The sequence below is a fragment of the Perca fluviatilis genome, chromosome 21, assembly GCF_010015445.1.
Source record: "Perca fluviatilis chromosome 21, GENO_Pfluv_1.0, whole genome shotgun sequence".
In the NCBI taxonomy this organism is placed as follows: domain Eukaryota; kingdom Metazoa; phylum Chordata; class Actinopteri; order Perciformes; family Percidae; genus Perca; species Perca fluviatilis.
The window spans coordinates 11,341,457-11,361,426 of record NC_053132.1 but is presented as its reverse complement, the minus strand read 5'-3'; the positions used below and the strand labels follow the sequence as shown (position 1 = coordinate 11,361,426).

General features: G+C 41.4%; 1 protein-coding gene across 7 annotated transcripts in view; it reads left to right on the top strand.

Annotated features, from left to right (window-relative positions):
• dock1 (dedicator of cytokinesis 1) overlaps positions 1-19,970 on the top strand; it is a 190,657-nt gene that overhangs the window by 112,109 nt on the left and 58,578 nt on the right. For all 7 annotated transcript variants that reach the window (XM_039787801.1, XM_039787800.1, XM_039787798.1 and 4 more), the window contains 2 exons: positions 11,722-11,823; positions 13,283-13,377. In XM_039787801.1, the coding sequence (XP_039643735.1) occupies positions 11,722-11,823; positions 13,283-13,377 (197 nt within the window). The remainder of the gene's footprint in view (positions 1-11,721; positions 11,824-13,282; positions 13,378-19,970) is intronic.

The following is a 19,970-nucleotide window of genomic DNA, read 5'->3' as shown; positions in this document are numbered from 1 at the left end:
TGACAGCTTCGACTGCTTACACAATTCAGTCAGCAGGACATGCTCAAACGAAGAAAGTGATAAAACATGTATAGAGAAAGAAAAAGGAGATGTGACTGTGAATTACAGCTGAGTCTCTTCAAACTAAAATCCATTAGACCTCCTTTCCTTGTTTATCGCTCTCTCACTGCATCACAGCTCTCTCAGCCGAGCCCTTTATGACAAGTGAATTACAGAAAGTTTTGTTATTCTTTGTATATCCCCACGCCCATCTCGCTTCTCTACAACGTGACATAAAATACCCCTTCTTCTTCACAGACTGCCTGCATCTTCATGGTGCTGAACACTGCACTCACACTCACAACGCAGTTTTATGAGATTGGCTTCTTGTTGGTAGTGGGAGTGACAGTAACACATCTGCTTCACAGCCTTGTTATTGCTCTGCCAGTCGGCGACAGGCTCCAGGTTTGACACAGGAAAAAGCTGAATAATGTTTGGAAAGATTTGACCTTGGAACATCACAGTGCTTGGCAAATGTTTTATGTTTGAACCTAGGTTAATGGAATTTGTTTAATTGGTAGAACTCCTCTGGGAGGTCAGGTCTACTGTATGTGGGGTTGGATTGGGCTTTGCTGTTTTCTTTTATTGGAATCTGCTCAGCGATGTGCTTGTGTAAGCAAACGGTTTCTCAGATAGATAAACTAGTGGCAGCGGACAAGTCACTGGAGTCACTCTCCTCTATTGATTTCATTACCTCAAAACCAAGCCCTCAGGGGACTCCTATTGGATGTCCTTGTCCCTCTGCATGTATGCTAAACATGATGCAGACCCAGTCCTCCATTCTTTGCTGCTATTCAATCTCTGTCACTATCAAGTACAGTTAAAATAGCAAGGACATCGGACAAAAATATTACAATATATGAAAGCTGAAATATGACAAAAAGTAAACAGACTTTTGCCCTCAGCTGAGGTGGAACGGAGAAGAAAACACACCAAACGTGTGCATCTTCTATTGTAGACAAAGCCTTTTTTTATCATTTTGCCAATCATCGTTATATGCCTGCCAGAAATCCCCCAAGAAATAAAGAAGAAGAATGCCTTCATTTATCCCTCGAGGGGAAATTCACAATTTTCACTCTGTTAGTACAGTTAACAACAATTAAACACGGGCCTGAATTACAAACATGCTCAGGACCTATACATGCTATACACACTAATGGAGAGATGTCAGAGTGAGTAGCAGTTGGGGGTTCGGTCATCTGCTGCAGTCTTTTGGTCTTTTCATCAAACGTATGTTCAAAGATGGCTCTTAGACTGTCCAAAAAAAGTTATCAACCTTGAGGGTTCCATCTCCAGTCCATTCACCTTGTGTTGTTTCAATTTCCCCGAGTTCTCATAACTGCGGAGTCCTTTAGCAAATTTGGTATCGCCAACTCTGTGTAGGACGACTCCAACCACAATATTTTAAGTTGACCTTTATTAACCATCTGGACATTGGACATCAATACACTATTGACTTACAAAATCCCCCTCATGCTCTAGTCCATCCACATAATCTGCCACACCATTCAAGCAATGGTCAGTAACATCTATTTCCTTTCTTTTGAGAGAAAGTGGCCTTGGCTCAAAAGGGTTTCCTTTGTAAATTAAGGTGTCTGTTCAAGGAAGTATAATGCTTTGATGTATCAGAGTGTGAAAGTGCTTCCTCGAGCTTGTCTAAGTTGGATGCTGTCTGAATAAATGGCATAACGGGTCACTTTCATGGTTGGCTGCCCAGGTTTTTTCCATGGTTATTATTTATCCCTATGTATTCTGAAGTGTTTTTCTGGGAGTCATAATGCATTACCCCAAATGCTGTTAAAGTAGAAAATGAAGTGTGAATGGTTTCAGCTGGCCTTGAACAGGTCCTCTATTCGTTTCCATTGGCTGACCCGCCTGCCTGACACCTTGTTGGCCTGGTGTTGGAGCCAAGTGGGCTCGCTGTTGAATCCTGCAGCAGTGGCCAAGTGCCTCGCATGTGTCAGCTCTGCCTCCCTTTCACAGGCCAGTGTGAAAAGTGCTCAAGTGCCGCTGCCTTTCCAGCCTCTCTGTTCTTTGCCTGCAGTGTTTGTGTGCGTGGTGTGTAGAGACAAAGGAGGTGGGCTCATACCCCTCTGGTACAGAAGCAATAAGACACAATACACTATACGGTGATTTTAGAGCAATGACATCCAGTCATTATTGCTCCTGTAAAACAACTACAGCATGCAAATCAAATATACACAGTTAATTGCTTTGAACACGTTAGAACATTTAAATTTGACCGTAATTCTGCATCCATTTGCCATATCATGATATCTATTAAGTGACAAATAAGTTGTTTTATGAGTGAGCTCTAGTTAGAAAATATATAAATCGACTGTTACAAAAAAACAGGTTTATGTTTGTGTATTCTACAGCAAATAAAACAACAGAAGAGACCGAGACAGAGGTCCTCTGGCATTTAAAAAATTGATCCATGGATAGTTTTTGAATTTTTATTTTATACATTTCTTATGCTGTGTTCTCCTGTTTTTTTCTTTCTATCAGGGACTATTGATGCTGTTTCACATTTTAGTTGAATTCTCCTCAGAAGAGAAGAGGCAAATTTAAAGAGAATACAAATTGAGATCTCATTGTGTGCTATTGTTGCCTCTGCCAGCAAAACTCATCAGCATACACTCAATGCTTCTCACACTCAAAGCCTCCTTGACTTGTGTTTGCATATGAGGAGTGTCTTCATACCTCTCGGATTAAATGGCATATGGAGGTTTTCTGTGTGCTTGTGTAATTTCCGTTGTAATGAGGCAGCAAATTCATATTTCATCAGGCCTAAAGCTAATAGAGAGAAAGAGGGAGTCATTTCTGTCCCTTTTGGTCATTCCCCCTCCTCCTAATTTTTTTTTCTATGCGCCTGTGTCAGTTTTCTCTCCTCCAGAGACAGGTTGAGGCTCTCAGTCTACATTTCTCTGGAGACCAACGCGCCATTTCCCCACTGGCTTAATTAAAGGCTTAAAACAATGCTCTGTTTATGGGGCAACCCTTTACTACTAGAGCAAACATCAATTTCTGCTTCTTTGCTGTCAGGCGTTAAAGTGAGATGAATTATCAGAGAGATGCAAGCTACAGAGCTGCGTATGATGGATCTGGCCCTGCCCTCTAATCACCACTTTTTCATTTCCGCTAAGATTCTGCCTCATTTGCCCTCGAGCTTAAGATGGATATATAGGCAGGTTTTTGGAAATCTGCAGCGTCTGGACACTGTGATAGATATCCTTATTATATGTTTCTTTTTATTGTTGTTTAGCTTGATAAATTGTTTTGGTAAATAAATGCTTGAGATTGATGACAGCTCAAGTTGGCATTAAATGATTGACTTCCGTAAACATCTTGAGCATTTTTTTTGTCCTGTCCTTCAGGTGCTTCATTTTCTCCAGTGGAAGCTTAATGATCAATCTAAAAATGATGGTTTCTTGCTTTGCTCATGTCCTTTATATTTGAGGTCATGAGCGTTGTCTCAAATTGCTCCCTTGGATCCCTTCATGACAAACACTCAATAGGGCTCTCTTGTGTTAGAACATTGCGATTTTGGACACTTATTAATCATCCTATTGCATCATCACTGACAAGTGTAGTGTTTTAGAACTGCAATTTATATGTCCGTCATCTCTGGCGCAAAGTGGCATTGGATTATGAGAGTTTTAGCAAAAGGTAGTGTACATCCTAGTAGTAGTACATCCTTTGGACACTACAGTGTTGTCCAGGCATGACTTTGCTTTTGTGTCCTGCCACTGTGGCTTACAAAACACAACTGACTTTTCCTTTTGTGCTGCCCTCAGCCTGATCTTTTTTTGATCCACAAATATTAAAGGTCTAGCAAAACTGTTTTAACAATTTAATTTCTAGTGTAGTTCAATTCAATTTTATTTATAGTATCAAATCAAAACAAGAGTTATCTCGAGACACTTTACAGATAGAGTAGGTCTAGACCACACTCTGTAAATTCCAAAACCCCAACAATTACAGTAATTCCCTCAAGAGCAAGCATTAGCAGTGGCTATTGCGACAGTGGCAAGGAAAAACTCCCTTTTAGGAAGAAACCTCGGCAGACCCAGACTCTTGGTAGGCGGTGTCTGACAGGGCCGGTTGGGGGTGTGATGAACAGTGGCAAATAATAGTCACATTAAAGATAATGGATCAGTGACTTTGAAGGTCATCGTGGAAGTTCATGTCATAGCAGGGCACATCGTGTCATACTGAGTAGTGCAGTCTCCTATACCGGATCCTGACTACTCTGTGCGTATGAACATCACAGCAGGGCATTGCGGGATGTAACGTGGCGCTGCAGAGCATGGGTGGATGCGGCGGATACGGCCGGGAATTGCAGAGGAAGAAACATAAGGACTCCGGGGAATAAACTCCCCAGAGCTATGTTAGTAACAAGCATTTCTGGGACAAGGATGCACACAAAAGGAAACAAGTGAAAACAGTGATGAGAGAGCAGCTCAGTGTGTCATAGGAAGGAAGGAACTTCCCCGGTAGTCTAGAATTATAATAGCATAACTAAGAGAGGCAGGTAAAAGAGAGGTGCCTAGAGGGCTAGAACTCTCCCCAACCGGATCGGGCTGTACTGGCCTCCCTCCCTCTACTCTTGCTATATTATTGATTATATGATAAATAAAACTGATGACTACGAAGAGGAGCAGATGTGCCGGTTAGGCGGACGCTGAAACTCCTCACTCCTTAACTATAAGCTTTATCAAAGAGGAGGGTTTTCAGTTTGCAGCATTCTGGATCAGCTGGAGAGTCTTAAGGGACTTATTTGAGCAACCTGATAGTAAGGAATTGCAGTAGTCTAGTCTAGAAGTAACGAATGCATGGACTAGTTTTTCAGCATCATTTTGAGACAGGATATTCCTAATTTTGGCAATGTTACGAAGATGGAAAAAGGCTGTTCTTGAGGTTTGTTTTAAGTGGGCATTGAAGGATATATCCTGATCGAAAATAACTCCTAAACTTCTGACAGTAGTGCTGTAGGCCAGGGCAATACCATCCAGAATAGCTATATTTTTAGATAATGAAGTTCGGAGGTGCTTTGGTCCCATCCCAATAACTTCAGTTTTGTTTGAGTTTAACATCAGGAAATTGTGGGTCATCCAGGATTTTATATCTTTAATACACGCTTGAAGTTTAGCTAACTGACCACTTTCGTCTGGCTTAATTGACAGATATAATTGGGTGTCGTCTGCGTAACAGTGAAAGTTAATTGAGTGTTGAAGTGTTTAATTGTTGAAGGTCCATAGGATAAAAGCAGCTTAAGTATGTATCAGGTCTTATCGTTCTCTCCAGTCCTCCTGCGCCCAATGGTGAGCTGTTAGAAGTTGAGGGCGAAAGGTGATGAATTTTATCTCTAATTGTTATAATTTTATCATTAAAGAAGGTCATGAAGTCCTCACTACTCAGAGCTACAGGAATAGATGGCTCAGTAGAGCTCTGACTCTCTGTCAGCCTGGCTACAGTGCTGAAAAGAAACCTTGGGTTGTTCTTATTTTCTTCTATTAGTGTTGAGTAATAGTCTGATCTGGCAATTCTGAGGGCCTTCCTATAGGTTTTCAGACTATCTTGCCAATCCACACGAGATTCTTCCAGTTTAGTGGAACGCCATTTACTTTCAAGTTTTTGTGAGATTTGTTTTAATTTGCGAGTTTGGGAGTTATACCAAGGTGCTAATTTCCTGTGCTTCGTCTTCTTTTTGAGAGGTGCGACCAAGTCTAAAGTTGTCCGTAGGCAGGCCGTAGCAGCGTCTACGAAGTTATCAATTTGGGAGGGACTAAAGTTAACATAAAGGTCCTCTGTTATATTAAGGCACGACATTGAGTTAAGTGCTGTTGGAATATCTTCCTTAAATTTAGTTATAGCACTGTCAGATAGGCATCTAGTGTAGAAACTCTTATTTAATTTCTTATGGTCTGGTAATAGGAATTCGAAAGTCATTAAAAAATGATCTGCTAATAAAGGATTCTGCGGAAATACTATTAAATCTTCAATTTTGATTCCATATTCTAGCACAAGGTCGAGGGTGTGGTTAAAACGGTGCGTGGCCTCATGCACATTATGACTGAAACCAATTGAATCTAGTAGTGAATTGAAAGCAGTACTAAGGCTATTGCTGTCATCGTCCACATGGATATTAAAATCACCTACAATAAGTACTTTGTCTGATTGAAGGACTATGCTTGATAAGAACTCAGAGAATTCAGATAAAAATTCAGAATACGGACCTGGTGGGCGGTAAACAACAACAAGTATAATTGGCTGTACCGTTTTCCACGTTGGGTGTTGAAGATTAAGAACAAGGCTTTCAAACGAGTTATAATTTAGTTTAGGTTTAGGATTAATTAACAGGCTTGAGTCGAATATGGCTGCAACTCCCCCTCCTCGGCCTGAGCCTCGTGCAATTTGAGTATTATTATGACTGGGAGGAGTGGCTTCATTTAGACTAACGTATTCATCGTGGCTAAGCCGTGTTTCGGTGAGAAAAAAATAAATCAATTTGGTTATCTGATATCAATTTGTTTACCAATACTGCTTTAGAAGACAGAGATCTAATGTTTAATAGTCCACATTTGATTTTCCTATTCTGTTCTGTCAGTGCAGTGGTTGTTTTAATTCCAATTAGGTTGTTGAGTATAGCACCTCTTTTGTTTATGTTAATCGATCTCAGTAAACGGTTATATGGGATTGTTATGGGGTGGGTTTGTTCCAAAGGAGCAAGCACAGAGGAGCACAGTCAATCATAGTTCTGAGTGTGCAAGGCGTGGTGCAAATTCTCACGGAGCACCTGGTTTCCGCGTGTATTGGGATGGGTCCCATCCTTGCTGTACAGGGAGCCACGTTTCCAAAACAGATAAAATTGTCAATAAAACCTAGCTTATGAATGCTGCATGTAAGCTGGAGCCAGGTGTTAAGGGAGAGTAGCCTGCTAAAAAGGTGTGATCTGCGACCTAGAGATGGAAGTGGGCCCGAGATAAAAAAAACGACTTCCCAGTGCTTTTTAAAGCCTCATTGAGAGTGGTAAACTCTTTCTTTGTGCGTTCGGATTCCTGATAGGACATGTCGTTGTGTCCACAGTGGACCACGATGCGTTTAATAGAGGTCGGGAATGAGGGTGTCAGATCCACAACTTTAGCCAGGATGTCTGCAACTTTGGCTCCAGGAAAGCAGTGTGTGACAGCATTATGAAACGTTAAATCTCTGGTGATGGAGTCACCGATAATTACTGTGGTTGGGGGGAAGAGCGGACGAGGGGTGAGGGGGTGTGGAAGGCCGGTGACGGGAGCAAAGCAGTCAGTGTCGGTTACAATTTGACAAGAGAAAGAAGAGGACGATTGCTTACCGTTCGGTTGGGGAGGTTGTTTTTGAGGAACGTTGTCGTTTGGCCGGTCCAGGCAGTGTAGACCACCAGATCGTCTGGCTACCGCGTCCATCAGAAGCTGTAGCCGTCGGGTAGCGGTCCTCTCCTGTGTCGGCGGCTGGTCAGTCTGCTTTGAAGCGGGGCGAGGCAGGTGAGCCGCGTCGGCCGCTGCTAGGTCCGACTCTGACAGGGCACTGAAACGGTTGGAGAGCCTGAGGGCAGGAGGCGATGGAGCCCTACTCGAGGCTTTCTTTTGGCTGCGAACCACCTCAGTCCAGGGTGGCTTAATGATCGGTGTCGAGCAGGGAGATATGTGTTGGCTGGCGGTTGGGTCCCATAGCGCAGTATCCTGAAAGGCCGCCATGAGCGATGAGATCCGGAGCGACTGGTTATGAGCCACGTCCAAGCAGGCGGTAAACAAAGCATCTTTGGTCTTTAAGTCCTCGGAAAGTTGACGAACATCTTCCTTGAGGTCAGCAATTTCTTTGTTTGCGTTCTTAAAAAATGAGGAAATTTTGTGGTGGAGTGTTGACTCGCTAGGTGTAGAGGCAGCCATGGGGCTAGCGTTGGTTTAGCAGGTTGGTCTAGTCTTAGTAGATAGCATGAAGCTAAACGCTTACTACATGTACAAATGTATCTTTGTTTTGTGTTTTAAAAATACTATATCAATGTTATAGAAACTAGGCTGTAGAGCCGATGGGTAGGAGAGTGAAGGCAGCTGCCGGCTCTCTGTTTCCCGCCGGCTGCTGTGTAGTCTTATTGATTTTGTTGAATTTGTTTGATGGGTATAGAGAATAGAATACAAACAAGTTATGAAATGCAGGAGGCATCACACAATCAAACTTAAAGTGAATGTATACATTCAAAGCAATACAAGCAGTTCTGTCAGGATTTCTTAACTTCTCTGTTTCTGTTTTTTGGTCTCTCTTATTTTTTTTTATTATTATTTTTTTTGTTAGGCAGGCAGCTGAAAGAGTATTTTCTGGTTCTATCCCTCTACTACCACCACTCTGCAGCTCCTGAGTGTGTCACATACCTCCCATCGCCCTCTCCAAACTCAGAGTTGATAGGCCCGCTTGTGACGACTAGTGATGGAGAGACTTCTTTTTTTTTTTCTTCTCCAAACCTATCTTTTCTTCGCCTGCTTCATTTGGTTTCTTACCATCCCTTGAAGCAAACAAAAATAATACTTTCTGAAAAAAATAATACCGCTTATTTTATTTTTTAACTGCTTGAAAAAAAAAAAAAATGCATTGTGACAGGAACACTACCGGGTTTATCCCAGCGATAAAAGTGTGCGAAATGAGCCATGAGAGGACAGGCTGGCCTTTTGAGTTCTTCTGGTTCACTCCAAACATGCCTGGTCACTCTGAGAGACCTGTGGAGTCAGCTGTATCACACCGAAGGCTATCACACCGCGCTACTTTGCACTTATCAACTTAGAGCTGTAGACCTCAGAGCTGCATACCTGAAATTTTCCATTTGCCGTCATGCCCCACATCTCTATTTTTCACATTAGCCCTTAACAGCTGGTGTGGCATGTGTTCTTGTTCCGCATTTAGATCTTAATCGCTGCACAGTGAAAGGTCTGAATCCCTTTTCTGAGAGAGATTCTCTGTCCTTATCTTCCACTTTGAAACCACGTCAAGCCGGGAATATGGTTGCTAGATGCCTAGCCTGTATTTAATTTGGATTTGCCAGCTGATCCTACTGCCTCGAGCAGCAATTACATGTTTGGAATCTTAAGGTTGATTCATGAGCAACACATTAGAGCAATAAAATCAATACTGACATTGGCTTATGTATGCCTGTGTTGTTGGCAGTCTTGATTGAACATTGAAGCTGAAGGGGCTTATGTTACTGTAAGCAGCGCTGGAGCCTTATGGTAAGTCCCACACTGAGACTTACAGAATTTAAAGTATGCTGTGTAGTCTCTTTCTCTTAGGGATTCATTCTCAGCTGAAGAGATAGAAAGAATGAACGAGCTCCAGCTGATCTCCTATAGTCTGTGAGTTGCTGCAACAGGCGCCAATGACTTCCAAAGACTGCTGCCTGCTTTGAAGACCTTGCTCCTTTTATTAATAAAGTGACTGCCCAATGTGAGGGGAATTGCAGCAGCCAGTGCCTGTCCCCTTACGCCAGTTAGACTTGTGGATCCGGGAAAAATTAGAGTTTGAATGAAGAAAGATCTTTCATCATCCTCAAACAAGTCTTTGAATAATGCTGCTTCTGCCAGGGAACTATACGTTAAATCTTCCCCAACAAGATAAATGCCGCTAACCTAGCTTTAACGCAGCACCACAGGTTATCTACATGCTTGTGATTAAGTAACGCCATCTTTTGTTCTCCAGTGAAGAGAATAAGATGTTACAGAAGTGTGACAGAAACGTCTTTTTACACACTTAATACACACTTGTCTCTAGTATTTTGTAATCAGGCTCTGTCTAAATTTGTTCCTCATCTTTAATGCTGAAGTACTGAGGCTTATATGCCCTCAAAAATGAAAGAGTCTTGCTCTCTGTGCTTCAGAAAAACATTTCCATATTAATATAACATGAGTCACGCTGGTTTCTGTGAAGCATTACTGAGAGGGAAGTGAAGCAGTTATCAGCTCCACGTAGTAAAACAAAGAAAAAGTGAAGGAAAAATGCTTAATAGACATTTTGCATTAGGGATTGTTTTGGTGTCTTTTGCATGATTATCTTCTTGTCAGTGTTGATAGAGTAATTTTCATACAGTACATATTTACAATTATTTACATTTGTCTAAAGATATTACAATGTGCAAAAAAAAAAAACCAGACCACAAGAACAACATCAGGAAAGAAATAAGAATTTGAAGAGAGGGGTCAGGTGAGGGAAGAGAGTGTGTGTGTGTGTGTGTGTGTGTGTGTGTGTGTGTGTGTGTGTGTGTGTGTGTGTGTGTGTGTGTGTGTGTGTGTGTGTGTGTGTGTGTGTGTGTGTGTGTGTGTGTGTGTGTTAGTTAAGCATCGCTTCTGCTCCGCTGTGCTTTGGTGGGTCAGGCCTAATTACAGCTCAAGGAGAGGTTCTGCAGCGAAACGGAATGCCTTGTGAGGATTAACTACCATGAAGCAGCAGAGTTATATCCTTTGCATGAGTGCTGCATTAACAGGGTCCTCACTTCACTGAGGTAGTCCCTGTCCAGATAGAAAGTCCCAACCTGGGGTTTGTTCGGGTGATTAGCTATGGAATGATACTCTCTTGCGAAAAAAATGTGCTGGCATTATTGTAAACCAATCTCACTGTAACTCATAATACAGGTCCACTTTGCTCAACCTTATCATTAATGTCAATGTCATTTTACAGATGACATGATCTCAATCCTGTGATATGACCCTTACTTCAGTAGTTTTTGAGTTGGAGATAGACAGTCAGACCTTAGAGACAGTCAGACCTTAGACTTATTAATCTGGATGTGCTTTCATGCATTCTGCGACAAAGCAGATTTAATTACTTTCTCTTATCTTTGGTGCATTTTCAGCTACTTGAGGTAAAACTGTCTGGGAGTATTCAAATAATAATACTGTATGTTTGCGTTCTTCAAAAGTATTTATGCAAATTCTATAACTTATTGTTTACATTTATTTTTAACTAGCAGTATATATTTTGTTAGCCCAATGAATACACTTACAACATCATATCTTTTACATCTTTTTTTTCTTACTTTTTTTTGTTCTAGTACTGTTTGAGTTACTTGGTAGCTGATTATCATGATTCTTTGTATAAATCCCATGCTTAATTCATCTATTCCTGTGAGTTTCTCACACAACCTAACTGTCAACTTTCAACAGTATGAACTCAATCCAGTCACACATACAGTCAAGCAAGGCCCCTCCAACATATGTCAATACGTTCCCAGTTCCTCTTCCTCTTTTCTCTAGTATGTCTCGGCCTTTGTCCAGACACATTACTGGCATGACACTTGATGGCAGAGACAGCCTCTCTCCACCCAGCCTACCACACATTTGCCTTCCCTTATCTGCTCTTCGCAGCCCATGCACAGCATGCTAACCAGAGCCAGGATAGCACACTGTAAAGTAAAGACCTCACAGGCATTATAATCAGTGGTGACAAAGAACTGGGGAGTGGAGGCCAGCAGGTTAATGATATCAGCCAATGAGTGAGGGTGCCTACCTTTTCAAACCTGGGAGGTTAGGCCTGCTTTAGTATTCAGATCCAATCAACTCAGCTAATCAGAATCCATCAAAATCAAAAGCACAGAGTGGTGCTGTCCTCAGCCTTCAATTTGAACTTGATTGTGAATTGAATGTGCCTCTCTCTCTTTTCCAGGGAAGCTTCGTGGCCAGCATGACTGCCACACTGAGGCAGATGGACGACTATCATTATGCTCATCTGATCAGCACCTTTGGCAAGATAAGGAGTGATGTGGTGGTGAGTACACCTTACTGGTGTCCGTGACGCTTTAGGCTACATAGTCACATAATACCTTAAATTGCAGGTCCAATAGTTAAGTATCATTTTCCATTGTCTTTTCTAGAAATTGAAAGGAAAATGTTTTTCACTCCACAATAAAGTATGAAATTGGATTTCTGTTAGTCCTTGCTCTCAGGCTGCTACATGCACAGCATGCTCTTGATGATAGTAACTCCTAGGGGAAGTAGATCACTCATTGCAGCCAACAAGTTGTGGAGGAGGGATAAATCTCATTGATGCTATGGATTTCAGCTCTGAATAATTCCTTCCTCAAAGCCGTATTTCTTTAGTACGTGCTGCCAGATTAGCATTATATTACTCTACTCTGACAAGTAGGGAAATCCCAATGTTTGCTTGTAGCCCAACACATGACTTTTGGCTTTGTAAGAAGGACAATAATCTGATTTATTTACAGGTAAAGCTTCATAATTCCAGAAGCCAGAGATTCTGGCTTAATTTACTGCTCATACTGTTTTTATTTGGTATTAAATAAACAAATGCCCCTTTAAGAATAGAATAGAAATAGTACTCTCCAACCTTCATGATTGTACACAGGTTGTTTGAGGCTGCCTGTCTAGTTCCCACAGCAGGATAAACAATCACTGTGATGAAGCTGGATCTTCCCACAGATTTATTGTTCCTGAAGCTGGCGTGGGCCATATCCACATTTCAGAACTGGCCGCAGCCCAGAGGGACACAGTTGTTTTGCAGCTTTCTAAACATGCCACCACAAAGCAAAGGGATTCATCCAGGAGTGAAACATCTCCAGCCAGAAATAGATTTACATGCATATTTATGTGTTTGGTATTTAGCCGCAACTCATATTAAAGGAGCTTGCACACTGCTCCAACAAACGCCAACAAACTCCAACAAACACCAACAGTTGGGTCAGTGTGGGCCGGCCGTCTGTGTTTGTTGGCGTTTGTTGGAGCAGTGTGCAAGCTCCTTAAGAGAAAGCTATTGCAGGTGTGACTACTGTCACACCTGCATACGAAATATTCAACTTAGAAACTTGGCTTTGTACGCCTGACAGGGAATGAGTTTAAAGTAGTGTTGAGCTGGGCATCTATTAGTAGTATAACTGAACCTACTTATCAAGTTGTCATGCTATGCTTTAATAGCTATAATTGTGTCCAGTATGTTAACTAAATATCACAAGAAAAGTGTTCCCGTTAGAATTAAAACAGCTGTAATCTCATTGTACTACAACATGTGAGGATTTAGAACACATAAGATTATTGGTCTCAAGTGCTATCTGCAAAAGGAAAATATATGTGTCACCTTAACCTTAAAAACTAATCTAAAAGCTGTTTCTGCCTGAAAGCCACAAACTCCTAACAGTTCAATTCAGATTGCTCTTATCTTGAAGGTTTGAAGAATAACCGTTTTCATTTTGAAAACTTTCTCTCTCTCGCAGGATTTCCTAATGGAAACATTTATCATGTTTAAAGATCTCATTGGAAAAAACGTCTACCCCTCAGACTGGGTCATAATGAACATGATGCAAAATAAGTAAGTACAACGCCGCTGTAACACACATGCACACACACACACAGACACACACATACATAGAGCATGCGGCTTCAAATCCCTACACTGTTGTTGCTAAGAAACAGCAGTCAGAAATGGGTAAGGATATTTTCTAATGTTTTTCTCTCCATGCAAATATCCATGCAAGGCCTCAGCAGTGTAGCAATCAGATGAGCAGTCAGCGCAGCCGCAAACAATCACATGAATTATAGATGCTGGGGTGTATGCGGCCTGCTAATCTCCAAACTTAGTCTCAGCATCTCTTTACTTTGTTGCTTGTTGTGCTGCCACGGCCTTCTGTTTTATTAATGTGAACCTTGCTTGATTCCATTTTTGTTGGAAATATAAAAAGAGATGGAATGTGCTTCGTAGTTTCAGAGTTTAGTCAAAAGCTGTGCTTTTATGCACTTGCCAGATGAAGTTAGACCTAGAAAAGTATTTATTTTTTCTTCTTCCATTTGTATATTTTTTAGAGACATGTACCAGAATGAGTTGTAGTGCTTTATTATGCAATGGCATAGCAACAGCTGTCAGATGAAAACCATAAGTCAGTTTTTTCAATAATGAGCAAAGAAAATCCCTTCTTCACCAACAGCATGCATGCATTATTGAAACTGTTAGATGTGTTTTGAACAGTGGTCAAAGGTCACTCTGAAATGTACATATATGTTAAACGAGTACAAAGATTTAGCATTACACTCCTATAACATTGTCTGGCTCAGGACGGTTAAAAAACATAAAAATCGATGCAGCACAACCACAGATATCTTTTTTTTTTTTTATTCCACATATTTTTCTTCCTTGTTAAAACTACAATTCAACTCAACGCAACTGCTGACAGGTCAGTAAACAATTCAGGTGTGTTATGCTAGTTGCACTTAATGTAGCCTCAAGCAGAGATGAGAAGCTGGTAACATTCAGGCCCTGTCCACACGTACCAAAACAATCTTTTTTTTACCCATCTTCCCTGGATTCGTTTCAAGAATAGTTGCGTCCAAACGAATCCACTTGTAAATGACTCAATACGCTACTTCATATGCCAGGCCTATAGGCGGCGCTGTTTCTGCTACAGAAATTCACCAAAAAACGGAGAAGAAGAGCATAGTCACTTCCACTTCCCATCATAACATGACTAGCTAGATTATAATTTTCTCTTAATACATCCGTGGACTATAATAACTTTCACCACTGCTCATTTTATAAAGGCCGCCGCAAGAAAATGTGTCTTTGTTTACGTTGTATAATGTGCTGTTGGGTTGCTTTTTATTTTGCATGATTGCAGCGCGCTAGCAGCGAGCTAACGTTAGCGCGCTAACGTTCGCTAGCTCTAACATCGGCAGTCAAACAAACATCAATGATCCATGAATGATGTCTTTTTAATAATCTATACGTTTCTCTTGCAGTAGCCTTTCTACAATAAGCCTTGGTAAAAGTGCGTTTTCAGGCAGTGCGTTTTCAGGCAGGATTCGTCTGGACGGTCGGCCCAAACGATGCAAAACATGTGCGTTTGCACAAAAAAACGTTTCCGTGTGGACGGCCCCTCAGTGTCCGTTGAGGAGCACTGGCAGCTACGGGCGTTGTTTAGGTGTGTGATGGTGATGATGATGATAAACAGATGGTTCATCCAATCACCTGCCGGGTATTTTTTTAAAGTGCCTGCCCTTTCCCAAACTGTTTCCGATGACGTCTTTTTAGATGGTTCGGTGTAACAAACCAACTGGCACATCAGGTTAGTAAACAGACATTGGATCAGACAAAAAACAACGAGAAACACCAAAATTGACATTCACATTACAAGAAAGTACCTGGAGCTGCATCTGTTGGAGCGCTGCTTCAAAGTGGCCATTTACAGCAGGTGCAGAGCTTACAGAGGCAGCCCCAAGTTTGTTGTTTGCTGTTTGTTTCCCTGCCCACTCCTTCCAAAACATCATCACCAGCTAGGGCATTTGACTAGAGATTGCATTTCTGCTCAACTGAGGTTCTTTTGCTTTCATCAGTCCATTTGATTGCTACAATCTCCCCCCCCCCCCATGAAAACATCATCAGCCACCTGGGTCACAATGCTGAAGACATCAGCTTAGCTAGGTGATGATGCTCCCCTGTGCCCTGCAGGTGTTCAAATCATATCTGTTCTTCTGTGTTTTGTGCTTTGTAGCATATGAAAGTTTTTTTGACTCGCTGACTAGAGGCCAATGTGTCATTTCTAGGGGTGGAACGGTACACAGAAGTCACGGTTCGGTTCATACCTCAGTTCAGACATCACGTTTCGGTACGAGTTTGGTACAATGGAGGGAAAAGTAAAACAAAATAGCAGAAGGCAATTGTTTTTATTGTGCATGCAGTGTACACTATATTTAACAGCTGTGAGTCAAATTAACTTATTATAAATAATGTTATGTCATTTTTTTGCTCTTACACTGAGAAAGGCATGTGTTGAGGATGAGGACCAGCCTGAACCAGAGGTATCAGTCTGAAATAGAGCTGAACAGTCCGACCAGTGTAATTAGTTATGTTATTAATTTGTTAACAATATTTTCAGTCTTCAATCAGTGCTGCTCAATCATAAAGACAGGGTCAGGGAGAGAAATAGATAGATTCGTTAGGCATTGAAGAAAGAGTAGGAGAGGAGGAGAGCATCCAACAGCGTGTCCTCCTCAGTTTCTGATACTTGATTGTATGAAAATAAGTATCTCACACCCCTAATTCTGCATTCTAGTCAGTGCATTCAGCTACTTCCTGGAGTTAAATCATTGTTCAACTCAATGAAAAATAAGCCTGTCAAAGTGTGACACATCTCATAGTCTTTATACTTGAGCCTGTTTGAATACTGCAGGTGTCGGCTTTGCGACCAATTAGCAGAACTCTTCCATTGTTTGCCATCCATCAGGAGTGTGTTTGATCAGTTGTTTCCCGCTCCCCACAGTGAGAACCCAAGGTGAGATATTGTTATTCATCCCAACAGATGGCTATAAATGTTTTGCATTAACTATCTAAGGGCAGAGAAGCTGTGTGTTTGCGTCACACTCTTTTTGCCGTGCACTCTTTGATTGCCAGAGCACTGGAGACTGATTTACAGCAGTTCTCGCCTTTTAAAATTGGTTTGGCTGACATGGCTATTATTGGATGTCGCCTATATACACTTCCAGTAGACATGGAGCAACATTAGAATTCAGCTGAAATTGAATTGAAGTCAAATATTTATTCTCCTTTTAGCCTTGTTTTGGTCCCCACCAACTCCTGAGAAAATAGTTGGCTCTTTAGCTTCAGATGTTGGACTGTAATCACCAGCTAGTTGTTAACTTTGTCCACCCCATTAGTGCTGGGCAGGTAGTTTACTGTGGGTTTATCAGAGCTTATTTGCTGAAAACAGCTGCCTGCTGCTGCTGGAAAAAGGATTAATGAGACTGAACCATGCAGTAGATGTACCATAAATCCAGAACAATTAGCTAAAAGATGTTATAAAGCTATAATAGCTTAGGGTAACAGAACAGTTGGGTGATATTTCTCTGTAGGTTCAACACTATCAGCAACATAGTCATTTGAATATCCCTCAGTCCTTCCTCAGTATCCTGTTTCTGGGCAGTCCACAATGCCACATTTAGCACACAGATAGCCATCCACAGCACCAGCAGACGGTTCTTTCAAGTCCATACATTATAGCACGACTAATGAGATGGGCATCAGCAGCACCAGAAGTTGTTTTCTCCCACACCTTCTTCTCCACCCATCATCTCTTACTTCCTTTTAGGTTGTAAACTGATGTATGGGCTCTAATTGCCTTGGGGACAGCAACATCAGGCTGGTTAGCCAGTGAATGCCATTTTCCCCCATACCAACTGACCATGGCTCAAAAGTGACAGCTTGCTGGCAGTAGAGATGGACTCACACTTGTTCTCCAAACTGGCAGGGAACAAGCTTTCTCGCGAATGTCATAACACAAAATTACAAATATTCCCATTACACAGACATGAATGAAGCTTATGTGTGTATGGCAATATGGCAAAAGCTTCAGGAAAGCACATATGACACTCAATGTGAATTATACTTGCTTTTTTAGAGGTGTGCCCATTTTTTTATTATTTTAGGCCTTTATTTATATAGCACAGCTGAAGACACGAAAGGGGGGAGAGAGGGAATGACATGCAGCAAAGAGCCACAGGGCGAAGTCGAACCCCCGGCCGCTGCGTCGAGGAGTAAACCTCTGTATATGGGCGCATTCTCTACCAAGTGAGCTACCCAGGCACTCGTAAACCTTGAGTTTTTGTTAAAGAGCGCTTACTGAATTAGTAAGTTAACAAGTTGGCATTTGCTTAAACACTATAGTTACTATGACTTTTCTCTCAGGGATGAAAAACCTTGAATCACATGTTTTTTTACCAGACCAGCTGCTGACTGCTTTTTACAGTCAGCTAAATTTGCTCCCTGACAGATTTGCACAGTAAACTTTTCAAGAGCTCGGTGCTCTTCAACCTTATATTCCGAGATGTGCTGAATCGCTGCATACTAAGTGCTGTCGTCATCGTCATCATCATCATCATCATCATCATCATCATCATCATCATCATTCTGAACAGTGTTTATTGGCAAAAGAAAATTCTTCCAGTCATAAGGCGAAGCTTTTGAACAGCTGTTACTGTTGCAGCAATCATAAGACTTAATTAACAGATTGAGTAAAAATGATGTTGATGATGATCAATTGTAATTAGTGAAATGTTTAACAAATTGATAAAGTGTTGAGTCTTTAATTCTCCCAGTCTAAACGCTTTACCTGCTGAAATTACTCTAACAACAAAAGATCAAGATTAACAGATCAACTAAAATATTGCCTAATAATCATTCCTAAGTGGATACATATTTAAGAGGTTAAAAATCAAGTTTCAAAAGTTATAATCCACTGTGTTATCCAAAGAAAATACGGAGATAAACCAAACAGCTGTTTTCTTGCAGTGATTGTATTATTTTCATCTTTGATCAATATCCAAAAGAATATATAACCCATATTTATCGTGCAGTACAGCCTTACTAGGATCAAACCCTTAATGTATTAGATTTGAGTTAACATCAGATGACCCTCTCGAAATCAGTTCATTTCCCCAAATGACGCCAAAGTTTCTTGCGGAGCTGTTAATTATGTGTAAGAATGGTAGATTGAGCGATGAATGGGGATTTCTCAGAGCGTAGGAGATGAAAAGATAAAAGCCCAGACGAGCTGAAGAAGCAGCTCTTTAAGTCGATAACCCATGCCATCAGTCCCTCACAGACTCATTAGCAGAGGGTTTCTCAAGCTGGATGGCTGCCGTTTGGAGTTCTCTCCATGACTAATCCAGGACCTGGAGGGCAGCTCTGGAAGGCAGGAATGAAAGAGGACTGGCAGAGAGTGAAAAGACTGCCAATGATGTTGTGATCCTGTTTGCCCCCGTACAACCCACCACCCACCAAGATAAAAAAAAAAAACTGTGCTTAAAGCAACACTATGTAACTTTTAGCCCTACAGGTTGTCTCATTGGAACTACAACTCTCGCTACCCGACATGAGTTGTAGTTCCAATGAGACATGGAACTACAGCTGCAGCTAAAAGTTACATAGTGTTGCTTTAAGGGTATCTGATATGATTATTTCCTCTTAAGGGGTGTGCTGTTGAAAGAACGCTAGTTGAAAACGTCACAACTCTACTTGTGGTTACTTTAGACAAGTTGCATGGTCCTGTGGGTCTTAAATAATTGCAAGATTCTTGAAAAAAGCTCCATTAGGTTACTTCAATGAGGCATCACCTAAAAATAAGTCTTAGTTAGTAGAGTCCTATATACTCAGTTGTCCGTTTATTAGGTGCACCTAGCTAAGGTAGGATTTGCAGGACTGCTGTATTAGTGTTAGCTTGGTTTAGACATAAACTTGCAACTGAGTGTGTATTTGTGGAAGCTTTTATTATGAACTTCTAGTAACAAATTAAAGAGGACATATTATATGTAGCTTCATAGATGATAAAAACAGCCTCCCAAATTATCTGTGCACATTTCAATTCACACCGCCAGTGCTTCTCAAGCCTCAGCTTTTTGGCATTGCGAGCAGCAAAGTAAAACACAGCCTGACCTTTACATGGCTTTCCTACTATGCTACTTCATTAATGTGGTGACAGTTGTCTACTCGCTCTTTTTTGTGTGTGGCTTGAGTGGTAATTCTGCTATAATGAGATTAAAACACAGCTTTACAGAGAAACCGTGGGAGAGTCATGAAACATGGTTTGTGACATAGTGCTCCATACTGCACAGCATCACAAGCTGCTGCTGTATGTATGGGTATTTGTTTACCAACATGCCAGTGTAGGTTGTAAGCCTTACGCTAATCTTCCATCCCCATACACACCTAAAGAGCTTTGGTGTAAATGCCAAACACACCACCTTCACAGACTATTCAGAGTGTACTACTTGGAGTTTTCATCTCTGTCACTGTGTGTGTATCTAGATGACTTTGCCCGGACAAGTAATATTGCTTTGCCCACGGAGGGCAGTGCACTTGAGTGGCTGTGATCGTATCCTGTCAGCTGGCCGTTAGATAATGCCCCCTGAGGAGCGATA